The 18224-nt window shown below is 55.6% G+C and overlaps 5 protein-coding genes across 5 annotated transcripts; 2 read left to right on the forward strand and 3 right to left on the reverse strand.

The window, feature by feature from the left end:
* Positions 1 to 285: 285 nt before the first annotated feature.
* IUM83_19328 (uncharacterized protein) lies at positions 286 to 1639 on the reverse strand (the record flags this gene model as incomplete). The annotated part of the gene is made up of 2 exons (XM_067944374.1): positions 286 to 404; positions 529 to 1639. 2 exons carry the CDS (start codon positions 1637 to 1639, stop codon positions 286 to 288), a joined length of 1230 nt encoding a protein of 409 aa, XP_067782192.1.
* A 166-nt stretch (positions 1640 to 1805) lies between these two features.
* IUM83_19329 (lipoate protein ligase-like protein) lies at positions 1806 to 2660 on the forward strand (the record flags this gene model as incomplete). Its single annotated transcript, XM_067944375.1, has 2 exons — positions 1806 to 2204; positions 2295 to 2660. The coding sequence occupies 2 exons, from the start codon at positions 1806 to 1808 to the stop codon at positions 2658 to 2660; spliced, it is 765 nt and encodes a 254-aa protein (XP_067782191.1).
* Positions 2661 to 2846: 186 nt separating this feature from the next.
* Positions 2847 to 3566, reverse strand: IUM83_19330 (DNA-directed RNA polymerase II 19 kDa polypeptide; the record flags this gene model as incomplete). Its single annotated transcript, XM_067944376.1, has 2 exons — positions 2847 to 2903; positions 2985 to 3566. 2 exons carry the CDS (start codon positions 3564 to 3566, stop codon positions 2847 to 2849), a joined length of 639 nt encoding a protein of 212 aa, XP_067782168.1.
* Positions 3567 to 5364: 1798 nt separating this feature from the next.
* IUM83_19331 (Carbonic anhydrase 2) lies at positions 5365 to 6170 on the forward strand (the record flags this gene model as incomplete). Its single annotated transcript, XM_067944377.1, has 3 exons — positions 5365 to 5448; positions 5521 to 5615; positions 5741 to 6170. The coding sequence occupies 3 exons, from the start codon at positions 5365 to 5367 to the stop codon at positions 6168 to 6170; spliced, it is 609 nt and encodes a 202-aa protein (XP_067782169.1).
* Positions 6171 to 15361: 9191 nt separating this feature from the next.
* On the reverse strand, positions 15362 to 16065 carry IUM83_19332 (uncharacterized protein; the record flags this gene model as incomplete). Its single annotated transcript, XM_067944378.1, has 2 exons — positions 15362 to 15529; positions 15733 to 16065. 2 exons carry the CDS (start codon positions 16063 to 16065, stop codon positions 15362 to 15364), a joined length of 501 nt encoding a protein of 166 aa, XP_067782202.1.
* Positions 16066 to 18224: the final 2159 nt, after the last annotated feature.

The following is an 18224-nucleotide window of genomic DNA, read 5'->3' on the forward strand; positions in this document are numbered from 1 at the left end:
GTGAATGCTGTCAGCATTGATGGCACTCTCACTCACCTCATACAGCGCAACTGTCGCGAGAGCATCATCAAATTGACATGCATCCATCAACAAATCAACAAATGGTTCTAAAGCCAAGTTTTGAACCAGACTTGCAGACCAAACATTCCCGCTCACGACGAATTCACATGCGGAAAATGAAGCGCTATGCTTTTCACTCGAAAATTGATTGCTTGTAGTGAGATCAAGAGTTTCAATATCAACACTTGCTGCACTCATGGAGGGTCTGTAGTGCCTTGCGGGGGGTCAGCACAAGGGAGCCAGAAGGCCCTGGCAGCGGCACGTTTTCGTTTTCGCTGTCGCTGCTAGTCGGTCCTGAAGCAGCCCCTTCTTCGGAGTGGGCAATAAACCTCGCGTATATAATGCTGTTGTTCGTAAGCACAATTGCAACCAAGTCGGAAGTCAGCCACACAGCCAGCTTCACTACAACATCCTGGGAGCTGGTAGTTGTTACGTCCTCCACAGTTTGCCACTTCAGTACATCCGCACATGCATCAATTTGGCGCATAGCGATCCGCCCGAGATCATCCACCATACTCACAAAATTCCCGTTTGGCGCAAGTGCCAGTTGACGAATTGATCCCCGAATCGCTCGCGACTCTGTCGTTTCGCCACCCACCATCATCCTGAATGGAGCAAACAGCGTGCTCTTGACGCTCGTGAGCAACCCGCTACTCTCCTCAGCGGCCGCTTCGTCACCGCTATCTTCCTCCTCTCCTCCACTCCCCTCGGCACTCACCCTCTGCTTCTTCCCTTTCACCACCATCGTAAAATCCAGCAATTCGGCGACTTCCTTGCTGTCCTTACCCGTCGCCACTTTCCAGACACTCAGCGACGAAGCCTGGTGCTCGACCAAGTCCGCACTGGGGTCTCTCACCCCTCCACTCACCACCAGCGTCGCGCTCTCAGGCTCATAACTCGCGGCCGTGACGCCCGCATGCCACTCCGCCAACCTTTTCACCGCCTTCATCGTGAACAGGCCCGCGGTGTCTTCCGACGCCGTCTGGTCCATCGCCACCAGCGCCAGTTTGGCCATCTGGACGCCCACACTGAGCCAAACTCCGTCCCCAGCGAGCACGAACACTTTGCTCCCGCTCTGAGCGGGGAAAAACACGTGCACGATGCTCGTCGACGGGTCCCAGTGCTTGGCAGCCAGGTACTTGGCCGGGTCCACCCGCAGCAGCAGCGGAGGGCCCGTGGGAGCCTCAGAGGCTGCGGTAGAAGCCACCCACTCGGGGCGAGCGAAGATCCACATGACGCCCTCGGATTCGCCCCCCGCGCGCGGAATTCGGCCGCTGACGACCAGAAACTTGCGGTCCGGACTCCACACGAGCGTCCACACGCAGTCGTCTATCTGGGGAGCCTCGGCGGCGTCTGATTCTGGCAGTAGATCGACCAGTTCGGGCTCCTCGGCGGCGACGTGGTCGTCCGTCTTGAAAACGCCCAAACGCACGCAGTTCCGCTCCGTCCGCGACCGGAACAGCACCGCCAGATGCGCAGGAGACGCGGCTACAGCGGCGACCTCGAAGCCCGCGGGCAGCGACGCCGTGGGGCCGCGTGCGAGCTCCCGAGCCGCCAGCAGCAGCGGCTGCGTCGCCATCTTCGTCGACGTGTCAAAAACTGCGGGATCAGTGGTACGGTGTACCACTGACAGACTCAGATCTGATCCCATGTGGTTGGTGTGCCGACACACGAGACACGCGCACGGCATCACCCAGTAAAGCGGCGCGTCACTATTGGAATAGACTATGGCGACTATGGCGACTATGGCGACCAGGGCGACGCGCAAGCCTCTGATGAGCTTCCTGCGGCTGCGCGCGCCCATCCAGGAGCAGCTCCGCGTGGAGGAGGCGCTGTTCCGCGCCGACTCGCAGCGCAACTGGTTCATCTACAACGACGCGCACGCGCCGGCCACGATCGTCATGGGCATCTCGGGCAAGCCGGAGCAGCTGCTGCACCAGGACGCGGTGCGGCGCGACGGCATCCCCGTGCTCAAGCGCTTCAGCGGCGGCGGCACCGTCATCGTGGACCACAACACGGTCTTCACCACCTTCATCTGCAGGCAGCAGGACTTCCCGCAGGTCCGGCCGTACCCGCGCGAGATCATGGCCTGGTCCGAGGGCTTCTTCGCACCTTTCTTCGCTCGCGTGTGCCACGAGAACCTGGTGCGCTAGACGCCTCTGTCTCTGGTCGGAGCTGCAGGGTGGCTGGACTCACTGGTTGCTGGCTGTTGGTTGCTGTGGCTCTGTGTGCAGAAGTTCTCGCTGCGGGAGGACGACTACGTGTTCGACGACCGCAAGTTCGGCGGCAACGCGCAGAGCCTGTCGAAGGACCGCTGGCTGCACCACACGTCGTTCCTGTGGGACTTCGACCCGAAGAACATGGAGTACCTGACCAACCCGGCGCGCCAGCCCAAGTACCGCCAGCAGCGCAGCCACCTCGAGTTCCTGTGCCCGCTGAAGGACGTGCTCAAGCACGAGTGCGCCAACCGCGAGCGGTTCGAGAGCGAGCTGCACGCGGAGCTGGCGCACAACTTCGAGATCGAAGACGTGACGCTGGAAGACGTCAAGCCCATCCTGGAGAAGGAGCACCGCAAGTCCACGCGGTTCCTGGAGCTGTAGCTGTCGACACCAAAGGCAGACTTCCCCGTGAGCAATCCCGACAGCTCCGTCAGTTAGAGCTAGCACTAGACATGGACGAACTAAGCATCGGCATCAAGAGATGTGGTCATATCGATCCAAAAGGGGGAGACATTTCGTTGGGGCCAACTAAATCGTCAAGTGCGCCGCTCCGAGGCTGCTCGCAGTCTAGTTGTCGGACGAGATGAGGCCTAAATAATCGTCCTTGATGGTTCCGATAGCGTTCTAAACAGCAGCAGCAGCAACAAATACACCGTGAGCCATCCAGTCAATCTTCCACCGGTTCCAGACCCTTGCAGCACTCACGATCTCCGTGACGTCGACGCTGACGCCCATGATCTTGAGCCGCACGCCGCAGCCCTTGCGGATCTCGACCTCTCGGTCGTCCGAGATCCAGGCGTTGCTCTCGTGGTCGTAGCCGTTGTTGAGGTCCGTGGGCATGGCGTGTCTCGACACGAAGACCTGCAGCGGGCCCACGTCCGCGAAGAAGCCGAGCTGGTTCACGACCGTCACGACGGCGTCCAGCACCTGGTTCTTGAAGGGGCGGAAGAGGATGGCGCGGTAGCGGATGTTGAAGCACACGAAGCCCGAGTTGTCCTGGATCACGCCCTTGCCGATGTCCTCGTCGCGCACCTCCGTGACCGTGATGACGTAGCCGTACTTGCCCATGGACGTGCCCTCCACCTCCTCGATCAGACGCAGCCGGATGATGTCGTGCAGCTTGGGCCCGAAGTGCATCGGGTGCAGCAGCAGGTCGCGCGAGAGCTGCTTGAGGAAGAACATGGCGGCCACGAGCGAGTTGCTGTCCGGCGCGACAATAGCAGCAATGAGGATGAGGAGCTGCTGGCGGGAGCGATAAATGTTGCGAGAAGGTTGTTCCAAGATCATGCGGTGACGCGAAGGTAACTTCAACTTTTGACATACCGACTTCCCTATGGCTCCTGAAAACCCAAAATGGGCGTACCAAATGTGGTGGAATAAAAAGAGCAGCGAATTTGATCGTACCAGCCTGAAAGCCAAATTGCGCAGATCAAATCTTGCCCCACACTGACTCGATGGCGCCTATCGAAATCCTTCTTCTCGCCGCCAGCCAGCGCCGCCAAGATTCAAGACGCAGATAGACGTTCAGGGAAAGACTAAGCAGGCGACAGCGCCGCCTGCGTGATCGCCGAGTGGCTCGTGCAGAACTCCAATGGCCCCATATGTCTTGTTTCGCGACGCTCTTCGGTTCTGGCGATGACCCAGCGCTCATCACGTTGACTGGCTTGGGACATCGAACATTTCGCTATGTGCTAGGTTTTTTATGAGCAGCTGTATACTGCGTACTCACCGTACGGCCCCTCCGGTTCCGCTATCCGTCGTGTTCGTGACTCTACTCGAGGGCGTCGGCGCCTGTTAGATGCCACACAGTGTCTGGCACTCGTTTAGCGTGGACATGCACTCGCGGCGGGGAGTTCACATTGTGCATCATATTCGGAGTTACCGCAAGCGTGTGTTCGCTGTTTACTCGATTTGGACGAAGGATCCTCGTTCGTGTACTTTCCAAGAACTCCTTCGCAGCAGTCAAGATGCCTGACTACACAAAACTTCAAGAGTATCAACGAGTTGTTCATCGACGCCACACCAGGCTTCACGATGTATTGCTGTTGCTGATGGCCTGAAACTATACCTACAGCAGAGCGGAAATTGTGTCATTCAGAACATATTCTACAATGGGTGGAAGCACGGTCACTACATCGGCAACGTGCTTGTGTTTGTACCTAACGGAACCATCGCTGCGTGCGCACTGAACGCACCTGGATCATTACACGACTCACAAATTGCAGAGAGGGGCCGGATCTACCAGAAGCTACGAGCTGCTTACGAGTTGCATGATGCACGCTGCGTGGTAGACACCGCGTTTGCTGCCGGCGATTACACCTTCCTCATCAAATCAAGTCAGGACTATTTGGGAGCTGCGTCATCTGCTTCGCATGTGGTAGCGCTATGCCAGGCAACCTCAGCGCGACAAGCCGCAGAGTGGGGAATCCGAGCTTTCCAAAGCTCATTTCCCAGGCTAAAAGACCGGATAGACTACGAGGATCGAGGCGAAAGACGGTTAATCCTCGACGCATGTGTATTACTTCTCAACCTTCGAGCTAGATTAGTCGGTATTAATCAGTTGCGCTCTGTCTACACCTTTGCCCGCTGTTAGTTGTCAAATCCGCAACCAACGTTGGCGGCTTTTAATTTGGGCGGGAGCGAGGTACCCGAACTAAGGGGTATCACTGTCCTTAGTGCAATAATCCTCAATCAAAATTGGCAAAATTGACGAGAGCCTGACGTGAAGTTCCCGCGTGCGCGAAGCCGACCAAGGGTCCGCATGTAGCGCGCCGCGGAGAACCTCACTTCTCAATCTACAGTACCAAGCTTCGTGCAGATGCCCTCCCAGTCCACGCTCAAGCGCCACTCGCCAGAGGAACGGCGTCGCGTCCTCGACGCTTTTAATGCCGGCGAGGACTGGTGTGTCGTTGCCCGCCACAACGGCTTCCAACGCACCACGGCGGCGTATCTCGTGGCCCATAGGCGCGTCGAAAATCTCCCTCGTGGAGGGGCAAGAGCTGGCAAGATCTCTACTGAGATAGAGGCAGCACTTGGGCTCTGGTTAAGGGAGTGATGCATGTATACACACGGTACGCTGAGGGCCATGGTCCAGGATGACTTCCACGTGGACATCTCGGAGTCGACCATATCTCGTCACCTGGTCGGCAAGCTGTACACAGTCAAACAGGTGATGCATTCCGTTTTAAAGTTGCTGGTGTCATGGGTGGTTACAAATATGCTACGGCTTTTCTGTGCATAGACTCGTGTCGAGCCGGTGACATGCAATAGCGAGATCAATAAGGAGAAACGAAAGCTCTTTGCGAAGGCACTGGTCAAGCACGAAGGAAGACCAAGGTGACTTGATCGTGTACTTCGATGAAACGAACTGTGACCTGTACACGAAGCGCACGCGCGGCAGGGCTAGCAAGGGCAAATGTGCAATTGAAACGCTGCCTCCGTCCAAAGGTCACAACTTGCAGATCCAGTGCGCGGTCCTCCGCGTACGGTGTCGTCGCGTACCGCACGCACAAAGGCAGCATCAAGATGCAGGACAACGCAGACTTCGTGGACGCGCTGTACAAGGTCATCAAAGTATCAAAAGTGTACGCGAATGAGTACCAGGACAAGTACATCGTTGTCGTGTTCGACAACGCACCGACGCACTCCCGAACCGAGGAGCTCGTGCCCGCCCACGACGACTTGGTCCTGCTTCGCTTGGGGCCGTACAGCCCAATGTGTAACCCGATAGAGAACTGCTTCAGTTCCCTAAAGGCGTACATAAAGCAATACATGGCCCTGGCCCGGGAGGAGATCCTGAACCCACTGCTCACCAGCGACGGCCAGCCGATCACGAAGACCGAGGCGCGCATGCGCACTCTCGAGCGCACCGCTCATATAAACATGACCTAGATCACGCAGCGCATGGTGCAGAAGATGGAGCTGTACGCGGCCAAGTTCGTCAACGCCGCGACTCGCTTTGAGGACATGGTGTACGGCGAGTAAGTGCAGGTGCAGAAGCACATCGGTGGTTACTTCGATTAAGTGCATGTGCATCAGTGCCCACTTTGATTGAGGATTAGGCCACTTTGCTCGCACTAAGGACAGTGGCACCCCTTAGATCGGGTACCTCGCTCGAAATATAAGCCGCCAACTTTGGATGCGGATTTGACAACTAACAGCGGGCAAAGGTGTACATGCCAAACTTAGATCAGGATTCGCTAAGTCTGATGTAATGTAGTGGGTCTAACTTGACTCACTACTTTAGCTTACACGTTGCGCAACGTGTATGAGGAAGCGTAAGTACTTAGTAATTACTTAGGTTAATTATATTTGAATACACAAATATAAGTTAACTTAGACAAGACTCCAAGTAGCTAGTTTAAGGTAAAATGAGAACTGTATTGCTTGTAAATTGATCTTCCTCTAAAATCTGCTAAAAACTGTTTATCATCTATGAAAGGGTTGACAGCGGCTGGCTGTCAGAGCCCCGCTAATATGCATGTCTCTGATTGGTAGAAAGATGCTGCTTTCTACCAATAGGATCTTTGGGTATGTGTGGACCACTCACTGTGGTGGTCCACTTCAATGTATCCATCGGTGTGTCGTACACCAATGTGAGGAAGTATCCAAAACGTTTAATAGATAACCTATCTGTTAAATTCACAAGTGGCTTGCAGCCACTTGTACGTGTAACCCCGTTACACCATCCCCCCCTTAAGGTTAGACGCGCGGGGTCCCCGCACGTCAATCTTTTGGAATTGACCATTCGTCAATTCTCCGCGTTTGGAGAAGAAACCCGCGCTCATTCAACGATGAGCGCGCCTCAGAAGAAGTCCGCAAAGTCGGTGGGGAGTCATCTCTCCATCGACGACTACTTCGAACGCCAGAAGGCGAAGTACGGCGACGTCGTCGACTTCGACGACGACGATGAAGACATGGAGGGCGAGGAGGACTCGCCCTCAAAGCGTAAAGACTCAGTGTCGAGCGAATCGCTCGACCCTCACGCCAAGAACGTTCGCCCGCGTGAAGGGGACGAATCGGACGCTTCGAGTTCGAAGCGTTCGCGTACTGAGAGTGATACCCCTCTCGCTTCAGCTGGGGCTCTCAGTACTCCGCGCGCTGCTGCTGCAGCGCGTGATGTTAAAGCTCAAGGCTCTCCGCGCGCTGCGCCTGCAGCACGCGATCCATGGATGCCGTCCGCGTCCGAGATCGCGGACCGGTTTGGGAACTCGGTACCTCCGAATGAGGTGCCGCTGTACGTATGCAGCGCCATCAAAGATGACGCTGTGGCTGCCGAGCTGCACTTTGATGCGGAAACGCATCAAAGGCGCGATTACTACATCGGACTCTTTCATGAGCTCCGATGGTTTCAAAGCAAGAAGACCTCTCCTCGCAGCAAAGTGCCCGAATGGCAGGCACTTTGTCAAAGCTGGAACGCCTTTGTTGAGAACTTCAACAAGAGGCCGAGTGCTTACCGTGATCGGATTAAGCAAGCGCGTGATCGCTTCGAGACGTACTCGAAGCGTGGAAAGATGGAGCAACTTCATGTTGCTGCTGAGGAGGCAAATGTGCCGTGCGCTGTGCCCGAGGGCTTTCAGTGCACGAAGTGCTTTCCAGGCGCGGTCCGCTTGAGCGACCGCGACCTGAACGGGTACACGTCGTTCCGTGTGCCCGAGAGTCTCAAGAGCTCCGTGCTAAGTTCTTAGCACGTGAGGGTTCGGGCGCTAGCGATGATCGCAGCGCTCGTGTTACTCCACTGCGCCAGCGCGTACTGCTCTTCGTACGCCCTCACCATTTCCGGAACGTCCTCCAGCAAGACGTTCCGCGGCTCCTATGTATCTCGATGGGGAGGAAATCCTCTCCAACGAATACGAAAACGAGCCTTGAGGGTTCGTTTTCGGGATACTATGGTCAACAATCCGCTCAACAATCCAGCGGGTTGAGCCGCGGGCGTCACGGATCGGCGGTGGCGGGGTGGGAACACGCCCGGGTATGATCAGCCCCGGGCTGATCAGTATGCGCCTCTCCACGACCGTGGAGCGTCTGCAGGGCGCTGAGTTCGCCGCCCTGAAGCAGGAGCTGGCGAACCAGAAGGCCCAAGTCGCGGCGGTCTCGCAGACCGCCTCAAATATCCAGGTCGAGTTGGGGCCCAAATGAGGGGTTGCTCCAGCGCGTCCGCGCGCTGGAGGAGAGGCTGCTCGTCGCCGAGGCCAAGTCCTCCGCTTCTGCCTCGGCTCCTGCCGAGGCTTCGGGTCAGCCGAGCTAGATGGCTCGTGCTGCCGGTATGGCTTCAGCCGTCCGACGTAAAAGGTCGGATGGAGGCGCATGCTAGACGGTATGTCTAGCGTGTATGCGTTGCCGTGCCGTACCAACACAGTGAACGGCCCGATGAAGCGCGGAGCAAGCAAGCTTGCTCCGAAATCCGAAACTGCATGTTTAGGCAGGTTTTGTGTAGCTAACAAAACTAATGAACCAACTTTAAATTCATTTGTGTTGCTTCTGCCCGCATTGTCTGCGTTCAGCTTCTGTTGATCAACAGAAGCTGCTATAGTGTCTTGGACAAACCGAATCACTGCTTGTCTTTTGGTGATGAAACTGATTGCATCCGAGCTGAAGTCATTCAGCTCGCTCTCCGCTAGAGGCCCGCCCTCTGCGTGGTTCTTTGCGGTGTCTGCGCCCTGTGCAGACCCGTGGTCGTTGGCCTTGTTGTTTGTCCATTGTTGCAGCTGACACTGTGCAAGTGTCAGCGGTTTTCTGCGGCTGTTGTATTGCAGTCGTAGATCCTCCCCCACTTAAACTGGGAGCCATCACTCCGAGTAAACTCGGTAGGCGTGGATGCCGCATGGCATTCACGTAGAACGGTGTATGCCCGGTCGAGGCATGCACTGAGTTGTTGATGGCAAACTCTGCCATCGATAAGCACTCGCTCCAGTATTGGAACGAGTGAGCGTAGCTCTTCAATATATCGACGAGCACGCGATTCACGCGCTCGGTTTGACCGTCCGTCTGCGGATGATCCGCAGTCGACATGGAAAGCTGGCTCCCAAGAAGTGTAAACACTTCTTGCCACAGGTGCGCTGTGAAGCGCGGGTCTCTGTCCGACACGATGTCGGACGGCATGCCATGGTGTTTGAATACCATGTCGACGAGCAGACGGGCCGTCTGCTTCGCGGTCACCTCTGCTGGCACCGCAGCAAGATGTACCATCTTGCTGAAACGGTCTACAAAGACCACAACACCGGTGTTCCCTCCGCTGTCCGGGGAAGACCAAAGATGAAGTCCAAAGACATGGACTTCCAACACTCCGACGGAGTCGGTAGTGATTGCAGTGGAGCCTGCGCGAATGGCGCAGGCTTTACGCGTTGGCATACCTCGCAAGCACGGATGTACTTGCGCACCCACTTATACTGGTGGTGCCAGTAGAAGTCGCGCGTGAGAAGGACGTAAGTCTTCTCACGTCCGAGATGTCCCGCAGTCGGGGCATCGTGATACTCGTACATGATCCTGAGTCGCAGGTCATGGTCATTTGGCACGACAACGCGATCCGCGTTGTCGTCGACTGCATTATAAAGAAGCAGTCCGTCGTGCACACGAACGCGGTGTGCACGCGCTCGAATGCTTGGGCAGCTTCTGACGGGACTTGTCAGAAGGCGCTGTGCCATAGGCCAGCAGAGCTTCGCGTCCGCGTCGTGCGCGTACGCGGCCTTCACATCATCCAACAGAGATGATGTGAGTTTGCTCGATCGCATGGCGTCAATGGCATTGACGTCAACAGCTTCTGCATAATCCGGCCGACGTGATAACGCGTCGGCCACCACGTTCAATCTTCCGGGTTTGTATTCGACCCGGAAGTTATACTCCGCAAAGAATGAGAGCCATCTCGCCATTCTTTGTGACATGTGGTGACTTCACTGCGGTGCGCAGTGAAGCATGGTCGGTGTAGACCACAAATGGTCTACTCCCAAGCAAGTACACTCGGAACTTTGCGAGTGCATACTTCATGGCAAGGAGTTCCTTGTCATGCACCGGATAGTTGCGCTCAGCTGGCTTCAGCTGACGCGATTGGTAGACGACACGATCACGGCCCTCGTGATCGTGCTGCATAACGCGCATCCGATCGCGAAATCGGATGCGTCACACACTACGTGAAATGGGCGATCTTGGTCAGCCACTGCCAAGATCGGCGCCTCAGTTAAGCCCCGCTTGACTGCATCGAATGCCTTTGGCAATCGGGTGTCCAATTCCACACAGCTTCTTTCTTAAGAAGCTGTGACAGCGGGCGGATCTTGCCCGCATAGTCCTCCACGTACTTGCACAAGTACGTGGCCAAGCCAAGGAACTGCCTCAGTTCCTTGACACTTGAAGGCGTTGGCCATTCATTGATCACTCTGACCTTTTCCGGGTCAGGGCGAACACCATTCTTCCCTACGAGACACCCGAGGACGGGTATCTCGCTCGCCCCGAAGATACACTTCTTCAGGTTCGCGTAGAGCTTATGCTTTCGCATAAGCTCAAGTAGTTTCCGGAGATGCACCCTGTGCATCTCTACGTCGGTCTTTCCGTCCACAGCCCGGCTGTGGATGAATACATCATCGAAGTAGCTCGACGCGAAGTCGCGCACCGAGCGCAACAAGTGCGTCACGCACCTGTTGAAAGTCGCAGGGGCATTCTTAAGCCCCTGTGGCATTACTAGCCATTCCTAGAGCATACCGCTTGGCGTGCTCACTGCCGTGAGAGGGATATCGCTCTCACGCATTAGGATTTGATAAAATCCATCTCGCAAGTCGAGAGCACTGTAAACGGTGCTCCCGGCCATCGAATCGATGATAACATCTTTTCGTGGTATCAGCGTCTGCGCCGGTACCGTCGCATCGTTCAGCTTGTTGTAGGCATGAACGATGCGCCATCCGCCCTGTGGCTTCTTGACACAGAACGTCGGAGCACTGTGCGGGGACTTTGATTCCCGCACTTGTCTGCTTTACGACGACTTTCAAAGAAGTCGTCGATCGCTTTCACTTGCTCTCGCGGCAGTGGCCACTGCCGCGTGACACAGTACTTCGTGCCCGGCACGAGATCAATCTCGTGCTGAATGCCCTTATCCTGCGGAAGCTCCGCAGGAATCTCTTCCGGGAGTACGTCTTTGTACTCCCTCAACAATTCGTAATAGGGACTCGACTTCAGCGAGTCCCAACCTTGTTCCTCGAAGCGCTCTCGCTTCGTCTTCGCACTGAGAGTGTCTTCACTCTCAGTGGTACTTCCCATGAAGAGCTGCCTCAGCTCTTCGCTCTCGCTCGCCGTTCTTTCGCTGTCCGAAAGAACGCAGACTTGCTCGATGCGTCCATCGTGCAAGTCGCGCGTGAAGCGCTTCCAGCTCATGGCTGGAAGCGAAGTCAACTCCGACGCCGTCGTCGGAGGATTAGCGAGTTCCACCTCACGATACTGCAATCCAGTATCGGTGCGCGTCAAGACGCTTAGCGTCTCGACATCCGGCGTCACCGCCTCAGTCTGCCCAGCAGACAGTTCTTGTTGCGTCTCGGTCCCGGACCGAGACTTGCGCAGCGTTTTTCGCTTGCGCCGTCTTCTTGCTGTGCGGAGCCCGGCTCCGCACAGTCGTTCTCCTTGTCCAGGCCCGGCCGTGGACAGTCGTTCGCCGGCGGACCCTGTCCGCGGGCGCGCGATATCAAGCCCGGCTTGACCGCATTTTTCCTTCGTGCAGCCCGGCTGCACGGTAATGTGTCCCTTCGCCGGCAGACCCTGTCTGCGGGCGCGCGATATCAAGCCCGGCTTGATCGCATGGCGCTTCGTCGTGCAGCCCGGCTGCACGACAGCATGCAAATTGCGTCAGTGCGGTACGTTTGCAACCGTCCGCACTGTTTGCAGCGTCAACTCCCGGAGTTGACACGCCTTCGTCACCTCGACGCCATTCATTGGCGGAGCCCCTCATGACCGAGGGTGCGTCGGCTCCCGGAGCCGACGCGTCGTTGTCGACCTGACCGCTTCGGGTCAGGGACTGTCTCCTGCACGCTTGAACGTGGGTGTTGGTTCCCGGAACCAACACATCTTTTTCCGGCGTCGGCAGCATTGCCGACGTGGGTCTCACTTAGTGCGCGCCCTCGCGCACTTCTTGGCACTCCGGGACAGCAGCATAAAGCGCTGTCTCGACAGCCGCGCGCACCTGCTGGTGCGCGCGCTGCGGTAACAGGGCCATCGCTCTCTGTTCCGCTGTCGCGTCCGAAGCGCACGAGCGTGCGCTTCTTCCAGTCTATCACCGGATCATGCCGTGCAAGCCACGGCATGCCCATTACTACGTCGAACTTATCGTCCAGGTCCAGGACGATAAAGTGTTCGACAAACACTTGTTGTTTGTACGAGAAGCGCACGTTCACGACGCGCTTCTCGGTTTACGATGGCACCTGTTGCCAATCGTACCTCCAGAAGACTTCGAGGTGTATCTACCTCCTCGAAGTCAAGTCTCGACAGGCTTCGTAGTCGAACAAAGTTGTTCGACGCGCCTGAATCTACCAAAGCTCGAAGAGAGTCACTCGCTCTCTTCGAGTAAACCTCAAGATGACTAGGTTCGGCCTGTCATCTTGTTTCTTGCAGTGAGAGCTGGTCTCACTGGGGCTGCAGTCCTCAGTGTCGCGTGCCCGATGTCGGCACGCGCGACTGCATTACCAGTAGGGCGCCCCGCGCCTACTGGATGTTCGCGTTTTTTGTTGGTCCGCGGCGATGCCTAGCATCGCCACGACGGCCATCTCCAGGGGGCATGGGAGCTGTGCACTCCCGTGCAAAGTGACCGATCCTTCCGCAACGGAAGCATCGCACGTTACCTCCCTGCTGCTGGTAACCAGCAGTTGTTGCATTCGAGAGGTCCATTGGTTCTGGACCTTCCGGCCTCGCTACCGGGCGCGGTTGCGGCCTCGGCACGTTCACATGCAGTTTAGCCTGCCGCAGGCTAAACTCTTCTTGCATGGCAAGAGTGATCGCAGCTTCGAGAGTACTCGGGTACTCTCGGAAGAGATAGGTCTTCACAGGCCCATCTCTAAGCCCTTTCATGAACGTGACGACCTTGGTCGCCTCGTCAATCGGGTTAGTCACGATATTTGATACCAATTATCGTGCGCGCTGCGCGTAAGCATGGACGTCATGCTTACCCTGCTGAAGGTCGAGGAACTCCGCCCTCGACCGGAACTCGTTTTGCGGGGGCTCAAACGCTTGTTTGAGCTCCTCTTTGAACACTTCGTACGTGCTGCAGCACGTAGGATCGGAGAGTCGGCGTCCATACGCCCAACTCCTTGTGCGTCCGCCAAGGCAGGACATGGCGAACGCGACCTTCGACAGCGGGTCGACGATGCGTCGAGCCGCTATGGCTGTGTCGAGTTCGACAAGCCATCGGAGGAGAGGTTCGCCCTCTCTTCCCACGTAATTGCTTACGCTCAACTTTAATGGTTGAGCACGCGGTGTCGTCCCTGACGACGCCGTCACTGAGGAAGCAGCGTCACGCTGCTCCTTCATGATGAACCCCAGAGCAACACCATGTTGCTCCGTCGGCGATAGCGTACGCAGCATTGTAGCTATCGCCGCTTCTCCAATGACTGTTGACAGTCGTTGGAGGGCCTCCCACTCTGTGTCAGACAGGTGGGGGCAGTCAGCGCGTGCAACATGCGTTGCAGGCGTATTGGAGCTCTCCATGGGCACCTCCGTGCTCATGTGGTTCTCGGCTCCGCGTTCGTACACCGCGTACGAACGTCAAGCAGTCGGTCGTTGGACGGACTACAAAGTGCTACCAGGTGTAGTGGGTCTAACTTGACTCACTACTTTAGCTTACACGTTGCGCAACGTGTATGAGGAAGCGTAAGTACTTAGTAATTACTTAGGTTAATTATATTTGAATACACAAATATAAGTTAACTTAGACAAGACTCCGAGTAGCTAGTTTAAGGTAAAATGAGAACTGTATTGCTTGTAAATTGATCTTCCTCTAAAATCTGCTAAAAACTGTTTATCATCTATGAAAGGGGTTGACAGTGGCTGGCTGTCAGAGCCCCGCTACTATGCACGTCTCTAATTAGTAGAAAGATGCTGCTTTCTACCAATAGGATCTTTGGGTATGTGTGGGCCACTCATTATGGTGGCCCACTTCAACGTATCCATTGGTGTAACTACACCAAGGTGAGGAAGTATCTAAAACTTTTAACAGATATTTTATCCGTTAAATTCACAAGTGGCTTGCAGCCACTTGTACGTGTAACCCCGTTACACTGGGGTGTTCCTGATGATACCGATGGAGTTCGTGCATTTCGTTGATAGAGAGGTGCTGGCGCGGCAATACCATTGTTGCGCTCCTGATCATTTTTAAAGTGACCACGTGTCTCCCGATTCACTTACAATGTGTGATTTTGGTTTGGGGGGGGGTCTCTTACGCTCTTACAACCTAATAGCCGGTTTGAATTGATTTTGCTATATTCATAATTTGGGATCTCGCGGAAGCGCTCTAATAGTCGATTTTCTCTTCTAACCGGCACCACTATAACCGGCGTTCTCTGTATTTACGGGTACGATATTGGACGACTCCTGAAAACTCAAATCGCATTTTGGGAGTACCAAATCGAGCAAAGACGGTTCAGGAGCAACTGTGTTTTCGTACCAATTTGGCCCGTAGAGGGAAATCTGTTAGGGGTGGTTGCCACCCCTGATGGAATGGCACATCGTACTATGCTTCAAAGACATGTATCGAGAGTCATCCTGCGCCGAGAGAAAAAGAACGCGCATGGAGCTCCCCTCCGACTCGGAGTCCGAGAGTCCCGGTGAGCGGCCCAGCTCACAAGAGCAGCACCGCCCAACGACCACTTGCTTGCTCACGTAGCAGACGCCGCCTTCCCAGCCACAACTAGACTCCCAACTAAGCATGCCGTCACTTGTCGGATCGCAAGAGCAACATGACGAAACCTTGAGCAGCGTTGGTGTGCCTCTCACGCAGTTAACGCCGTCTCCTCCAGCTTCGTCAATCCAAGCGCCTATTCCTCGTGCAGCAAGTGCAGGTTGGCCGGTGGCGGGTGCCTCGACATCTCCCCCAACTCCTCCATCGACGTCTCCAGTTCTTAGAGCTTCGACAACAGCAGCTCCTGCGCCAGCAACGCAGGCGAAAGCGTCCGTTTCGTCAACTCCGGTGACAGCGCCAACAACAGCGGCTCCGATGCCCACCGAGCCTGAGGAGACCAACAGAGCTGGCCAGCGAACTCGGCGCAGGCGCACCATTCCTCAATCAGCTAGAGGGAGTGGCTTTACACGAGTGGAGATAGACAACCTTCTCGATCTTCTTGAAACCATGAAGCCTATTGGAATAGACGAACGGGAGACGGTTGCGCGCCGCCATAGCGAGATCAATCCTGGCGTTGATCGCACAGTGGCGAATCTTCGCCGACAGTTTGCAAAACTCTACAAAACTTATATGGGTACCGGAAACCCATACATGCCTCACGATGTAGACCGTGCCTTTAGAATTGCGTCCGCTATCGCTCAACGAGCTGACCTGGCAAGAGGAGATGACATTGAGGAAGATGCTGCCGAGATTTTTGAGGACGATGGCGACATCGAAGATGTAGCTACAAGCTCTCGCACTGCTGTTGCTACGGTAGGACGCCCATTGGTGCTTCCCCGTCAAGGTCAGGTCCATAACGACAACGATGACAATGATCTGCTTTCGCTGGTGCGTCTCACGATGCTGCAGGACCAGCGCCAGAGAGAAGTCGATAGCGAACAGCACCAGCGTTGGCGCGAGGAAGAGCGCCGCCAGCGCGAACATGATCGAGCGGACGACCGCGAGAGAAGCAATCGGCTCTTCGAGTTGCTAGCGACTGGGTTGGTGGGGGTAACGAGAGCAACACGAGCTAATCAAAGAGGAAATTGAATAGTTTACATGTAACGGGGTTACACGTACAAGTGGCTGCAAGCCACTTGTGAATTTAACAGATAGGTTATCTGTTAAACGTTTTGGATACTTCCTCACATTGGTGTAATACACACCGATGGATACATTGAAGTGGACCACCACAGTGAGTGGTCCACACATACCCAAAGATCCTATTGGTAGAAAACAACATCTTTCTACCAATTAGAGACGTACATATTGGCGGGACGCTAACAGTCAGCCGCTGTCAACCCCTTTCATAGACGATAAACAGTTTTAGCAGATTTAGGAGGAAGATCAATTTACAAGCAATACAGTTCTGATTTTACCTTAAACTAGCTACTTGGAGTCTTGTCTAAGTTAACTTATATTTGTGTATTCAAATATAATTAACCTAAGTAATTACTAAGTACTTACGCTTCCTCATACACGTTGCGCAACGTGTAAGCTAAAGTAGTGAGTCAAGTTAGACCCACTACACCTGGTAGCACTTTGTAGTCCGTCCAACGACCGACTGCTTGACGTTCGTACGCGGTGTACGAACGCGGAGCCGAGAACCACATGAGCACGGAGGTGCCCATGGAGAGCTCCAACACGCCTGCAACGCATGTTGCACGCGCTGACTGCCCCCACCTGTCTGACCCAGAGTGGGAGGCCCTCCAACGACTGTCAACAGTCATTGGGGAAGCGGCGATAGCTACAATGCTGCGTACGCTATCGCCGACGGAGCAACATGGTGTTGCTCTGGGGTTCATCATGAAGGAGCAGCGTGACGCTGCTTCCTCAGTGACGGCGTCGTCAGGGGACGACACCGCGTGCTCAACCATTAAAGTTGAGCGTAAGCAATTACGTGGGAAGAGAGGGCGAACCTCTCCTCCGATGGCTTGTCGAACTCGACACAGCCATAGCGGCTCGACGCATCGTCGACCCGCTGTCGAAGGTCGCGTTCGCCATGTCCTGCCTTGGCGGACGCACAAGGAGTTGGGCGTATGGACGCCGACTCTCCGATCCTACGTGCTGCAGCACGTACGAAGTGTTCAAAGAGGAGCTCAAACAAGCGTTTGAGCCCCCGCAAACGAGTTCCGGTCGAGGGCGGAGTTCCTCGACCTTCAGCAGGGTAAGCATGACGTCCATGCTTACGCGCAGCGCGCACGATAATTGGTATCAAATATCGTGACTAACCCGATTGACGAGGCGACCAAGGTCGTCACGTTCATGAAAGGGCTTAGAGATGGGCCTGTGAAGACCTATCTCTTCCGAGAGTACCCGAGTACTCTCGAAGCTGCGATCACTCTTGCCATGCAAGAAGAGTTTAGCCTGCGGCAGGCTAAACTGCATGTGAACGTGCCGAGGCCGCAACCGCGCCCGGTAGCGAGGCCGGAAGGTCCAGAACCAATGGACCTCTCGAATGCAACAACTGCTGGTTACCAGCAGCAGGGAGGTAACGTGCGATGCTTCCGTTGCGGAAGGATCGGTCACTTTGCACGGGAGTGCACAGCTCCCATGCCCCTGGAGATGGCCGTCGTGGCGATGCTAGGCATCGCCGCGGACCAACAAAAACGCGAACATCCAGTAGGCGCGGGGCGCCCTACTGGTAATGCAGTCGCGCGTGTGGACATCGGGCACGCGACACTGAGGACTGCAGCCCCAGTGAGACCAGCTCTCACTGCAAGAAACAAGATGACAGGCCGAACCTAGTCATCTTGAGGTTTACTCGAAGAGAGCGAGTGACTCTCTTCGAGCTTTGGTAGATTCAGGCGCGTCGAACAACTTTGTTCGACTACGAAGCCTGTCGAGACTTGACTTCGAGGAGGTAGATACACCTCGAAGTCTTCTGGAGGTACGATTGGCAACAGGTGCCATCGTAAAAACCGAGAAGCGCGTCGTGAACGTGCGCTTCTCGTACAAACAACAAGTGTTTGTCGAACACTTTATCGTCCTGGACCTGGACGATAAGTTCGACGTAGTAATGGGCATGCCGTGGCTTGCACGGCATGATCCGGTGATAGACTGGAAGAAGCGCACGCTCGTGCGCTTCGGACGCGACAGCGGAA

The sequence above is a fragment of the Phytophthora cinnamomi genome, assembly GCF_018691715.1.
Source record: "Phytophthora cinnamomi strain GKB4 chromosome Unknown Contig109, whole genome shotgun sequence".
Lineage (NCBI taxonomy): Eukaryota > Oomycota > Peronosporomycetes > Peronosporales > Peronosporaceae > Phytophthora > Phytophthora cinnamomi.